At 38.0% G+C, this 5,201-nt stretch overlaps 1 protein-coding gene across 1 annotated transcript; it reads right to left on the reverse strand.

Moving 5' to 3' along the window:
• Window positions 1-3,541: 3,541 nt before the first annotated feature.
• Window positions 3,542-4,909, reverse strand: LOC135097488 (uncharacterized). The gene has a single exon (XM_063999432.1). It carries the CDS (start codon window positions 4,907-4,909, stop codon window positions 3,542-3,544), a length of 1,368 nt encoding a protein of 455 aa, XP_063855502.1.
• Between the last annotated feature and the right edge of the window lie 292 nt (window positions 4,910-5,201).

Genomic DNA, 5,201 nt, shown 5'->3' on the forward strand with positions numbered 1-5,201 from the left:
CGTGGTGTGGGAGTTTCTTCCTTGAAATGACATTTACGGACAATGGATATATTTTTCACCAAGGATGCGGCACATGAGTGACTCAATGCTTCATTGAAAGTAAAATAAGTAGCTGAGCAAATGTACAAGTCTACGTTTGTTTTCTTACAGTTCAATAAATCATCATTTACTATTACACTTTCTTTCAAACCATTTATGGATAGGATGTAATTTGTTGGATATGTTATATCAGTATCAATTGTTACAATGGAACTATTAAATTTCATTAGGAAAGGAATTAGATTATACATGTGATATCTCAATTCTGATGAAAATGGAATGGAAATGAATGCTTCAGTATCATTTATAAATGAATTAAGTATGGGATAATATAAAGCAATATTGTTTGAATCAAAGAAAGGTTGAAAATTCCACTCATATTTTGCTTGTTGAGTTATGTTTAGAAGTTGTGATATTGAAAATAATGTGTATGTAACATGTGCAGCATTAGCCATAACTAAGTCTTGAATTAACTGTTCCATTTCAGCATTTAGTTAATTTATTTTAATGTGCATCTGATCTAAGACCATGAAAATTTCCAGGGATTCCTTCACATTAGAGTTCTCTATACTTAAGCTTTCTATACTATTAATCATTTCATCTATGGTAAGCTGTATATCTTCTGTTTCTTCTTGTAAGACTTCGATTCTGGACACTGAGTTTTGTAGATTATTTACATTTGAGCGAAGTTCTGCATACAAACCAATATTTGCTACTCCAAGACCTACTAACGATCCGATCGCTATTGCAATACCTACTCCTCTTTTTGCTTTTGCTATGTAGGAAGTTATTTTCTATTTTGGTGACCGTCTGTATAGCATCTAATTTCTTCTCTAATCTCACGTTGGATATCTCACTAATTATCAATTTGTCTTTTACTATCTGTATACCGTTACTGATATGTCTGCCATTTTCTCTTACAACATTTATATTGTCAAATTTCAATAGTACTCTTTCTGAGTGGTTCACAATGATCATGTCCCCGATTTTCCTTACTAAAGCTCTGGGCCTCACAGTGTCCCAGGCTGTTCCTAGAAATACTATACCTGAGAATATGCATGCCACTTGTTTCATCTTTACCTGTAAAAAAATGACAATCTATGTTCAACTCATTTAATATTTCTTCAACATACTCATAAAATTCAGTTTCTAATGAGGGTTCATTGGTGCAAATTAATGGCAAACTTGTTTTCTTCCTGTAATCATGGCTTTCGTCGTCTGCTGAATGGTGACTTGTTTCTGTCTGTGCACTATCTCTTCCTGTTTCTACATTATTTGTGTCTGTTTCTGTCTTGTCTGTTTCTGTGGTATTTGTTTCATCACCATCTATGACTGCATATTCACCAAATTCATTCATGTTTGTCTGTTTGAGTTCATCTGCATGGCGTACACTAATATCACCGGTTTCCAAATATCGTATTGTGAATTTATTTCTACTATCTGGTGCAATGACTTTATACGCACCCTTGAACTTGGGCGAAAGTTTGTTACTATTTCCTATTGGCGTGTGTAGTTTGACCATGACTATATCTCCTGGCTTTAATTTTATGTCTCGTGCCCTTTTATGTTGTTGTTTTGTTAAGTCTTGCGAGTACTGTTTCATGTGATCTCTTGTATGTTGGTAAATTTCCTTGAATTTATTGATTCTAGTTAGTATGAAATCATCATAGTTATAGACATGACGCGGTTCTGACTCGAGAAGTGAGTACGGTAAATTCTTATCCTCTCCAAAAAGAATATAATGTGGCGTTTTACCTGTGGCTGAATTAATTTGTGTATTCAAAGCACATGTGACGTGCGGGATCCATGTGTCCCACGTAATGCTGTGTGGATTTATCAATGTACGTAGACAAGTGATGACTTTGCTATTGCGTCTTTCCACAAATCCGTTACTTTCCGGTTTGTAGGCGTGTACTTTTATTTTCTTTATGTTGAAAATGCGACATATTTCTGCTAGATTAGCGTTATTAAATTCAGGACAATTGTCAGTGATGATAGTTTTTGGGGTTGTGTATGGACAAATTACTTTTTTCAAATATAGTTGTAGCGATTGTCTCTGTGTTCTTGTTCTGTATTGGCTGTAAAATGCAAAATCTGGAAAAATAATCGATGATTACTAGTAAATATTTAAATCCATTTTCAGATAGGGACAACTCCAAGGTATCAAGGTGAATTCTATCCCACGGTTTCTCAGGGATTGGGTAACTCAACATTGGTGTTGGTGTGCGTGTGTGTCCTTTTGTTTCTGCGCAAACGTTACAATTATCTATATGATTGTAGATTTTTTTTTTTTTTTTTTTCATGTCAGTCCAATAGTATTTCAGTTGTGCTTGTCTATAAGCCTTTTCTTTTCCTGGGTGAGAACTAGTTGCACAATCATGAATGAAGTGTAAGACATTTGGTGCCAACTCTTTGGGTATAACTAACCGTTTCACTTTTCCACGTGATACTCCTTTGCATGTTATTTCGGTATTGCGGTATAGCAATCGATTATGTAATTGGAATTCCGATAGTTTATATTTCTTTGGTAGTGTCTGTGCTTCTCTGTCTATATTACCTTCAAGGTGCTCTATTATTTGCTTCAAAGTGTCATCTTTTCTCTGTTCTGCGTATACAAGTTCATTGTCTAATTTGGTTAGTTCTTGGATACTAAATACTACACTATTTACTTCTCCGTGTGAGACTATGTTTCGTGATAGGGCATCGGCTGTTGTATTTTCTTTCCTGGTATGTATTCAAAGTTTATTTCATTATTCTGCAGTGTCACAAACCAACGTGCTAAACGTCCTCTTAAATTCTTGTGTTTAAACAGATTTTGAATTGCTTTGTGGTCCGTCCACACTTTAATCTTGTAACCTAATATGATATCTCTGAAGTGTTCTAGGCAATGAATCACTGCTGAAGTCTCGCGTTCTGTGATGCTATAATTCTTTTCTGCAGCTGTGCAAAGTGTGGAAGCATATGCAATTGGGTGTGGATTACCATTTCTTTCCTGCATTAGTATTGTTAGACTCTGAGCCATCCCTGCTAGCAATGTGTATTAGGCGAGTAGGACAGGGAATAAAACGTGCGAGTCCTAAGACAGCTGGAGCAGAACTAACTTGTACCACACCTGCTATTTATTTCATTGGCTTCGACACAGATTAAAAATACACAGTGTGAAACCCCAAAACCCCGAACATCTGAGTAACTCAATTGAACCCCGAATAAACCCACCAACGTATCATTGTTTCGGACCCAACACCCCCACTGAAACTAATGATGGGTATATACAATACAACACATTAAATCAATACACACTCCTGTTTTAACTATCTACACACCCATAATAACTTTACTGAAATCACAAAGCTTTACTTTAGGTACAGGTTTAGTGAACATATCAGCAATATTTTGATCAGATGGTACATAGTTAAGTTGCACTACACCTTCAAGTTTCAAAATATCACTCACATTACAATGACCGAGAATTTCATGCCACTGTCTCAATGTATAGGACGCCCTATTTGAACACAGTATTGTTTAAGAAATACAGTCTACCATGCTTAACTATGTCAAACTTTGTACCGTTTGTAGATGTTAACTCTGCAGAATTTGGTTTAAACTCGATTGATGCACCCTTCTCAGTGGCAGCTTGAACCGAGAAAATATCTTGCTTGAAGGAAGGTACATAGAGTGGTTTAAACTCGATTGATGCACCCTTCTCAGTGGCAGCTTGAACCGAGAAAATATCTTGCTTGAAGGAAGGTACATAGAGAGCATTTTCCAGAATTGTTGTATGAACATTACCACAAGAGTCTACAAGGGTAACACAGGCATCACCTTTCTTTTTAACCAGATTATTTGTTCTACTACCATCAGCTAGTTCAATAAAATGTCTCTCAGGATCAAATTGCTTGTCAAAACACACAAATTTGGAGTCATCATTGATTATATGAGTAGTTGCACCACAGTCCACCATTAACTTGTTAACCACAACACATGATTCAGTCTCTGATCTCCGAAGCCCCACTTTAAACACAAAACTGTGGCTCTGACTGTCATAATCATCACTATAATCTTTTACGTTCCTGGCAGAGTCTTTACCACTGTTACCCCCCGAACTCTTCCAACAAAACTTCGTATCGTGGGAGTTATTCCTGCAGTTCTCACACCATCTTCTTAAAGTCTGGTTCGGTCTAGAGACACGGCAGTCGACCGATTTGTGACCCTGAAGACCGCACTTGAAACACGTACCACTGAATTTACGAGACTCTATCCTCATCACTCTGTCACTGTCACTTTTGTCGCCGCACGACTTCTCTGTCTCCTCGAAACTTCTGAGAGACACCTTGAACTCAGCAAATGTCAATGCCTTTTCTCTTTGTGTAATTACAGTCATAAATGGCTTGAATTCCGTAGGTAAACCCTTAAGCACCATTGCCACCAACAAGCTGTCACTAATAGTTTCACCAGACGTTTTAAGTGCAGTTGCCGCCGTCTCGGCTCGAATCACATAGTCTGTAACACTCTCGTTTTCTCCCTTAAGCAACGTTGTGAGCTCCGTGTACAGTGATATGACCTTGGGTTTACCTTTCGATAAGTAGTGTTCCCGTAAAATCCTCAGTGCCTCACGTCCATCGTCCTTCGCATCACGCATCACAAGGGATAGACTACGGTCATCCAGGAACTGAATCAACTCCGCAAATGCCTCGGCATTTTTGGTAACGTCTGCAGCAGTCGTACTTGATGCAGGAGGATCAATCACATTATGCAATTTCTGTAGCCGCATGTAGCCCAAAAACTTCACTTCCCATAACTCGTACTTGCGCTCATCACCGTCAAAATACAGTCTGTTCCTGGGCCCATAACCTGTTAGACTCTGAGCCATCCTTGCTAGCAATGTGTATTAGGCGAGTAGGACAGGGAATAAAACGTGTGAGTCCTAAGACAGCTGGAGCAGAACTAACTTGTACCACACCTGCTATTTATTTCATTGGCTTCGACACAGATTAAAAATACACAGTGTGAAACCCCAAAACCCCGAACATCTGAGTAACTCAATTGAACCCCGAATAAACCCACCAACGTATCATTATGTTTCGGACCCAACAAGTATTCCTCCTAATCCTATGTCAGAGGCATCTGTACACAATATGAACTCTTTTGTGTAGTCTGGGAAA

This window comes from Scylla paramamosain, unplaced genomic scaffold (assembly GCF_035594125.1).
Source record: "Scylla paramamosain isolate STU-SP2022 unplaced genomic scaffold, ASM3559412v1 Contig22, whole genome shotgun sequence".
NCBI lineage: Eukaryota > Metazoa > Arthropoda > Malacostraca > Decapoda > Portunidae > Scylla > Scylla paramamosain.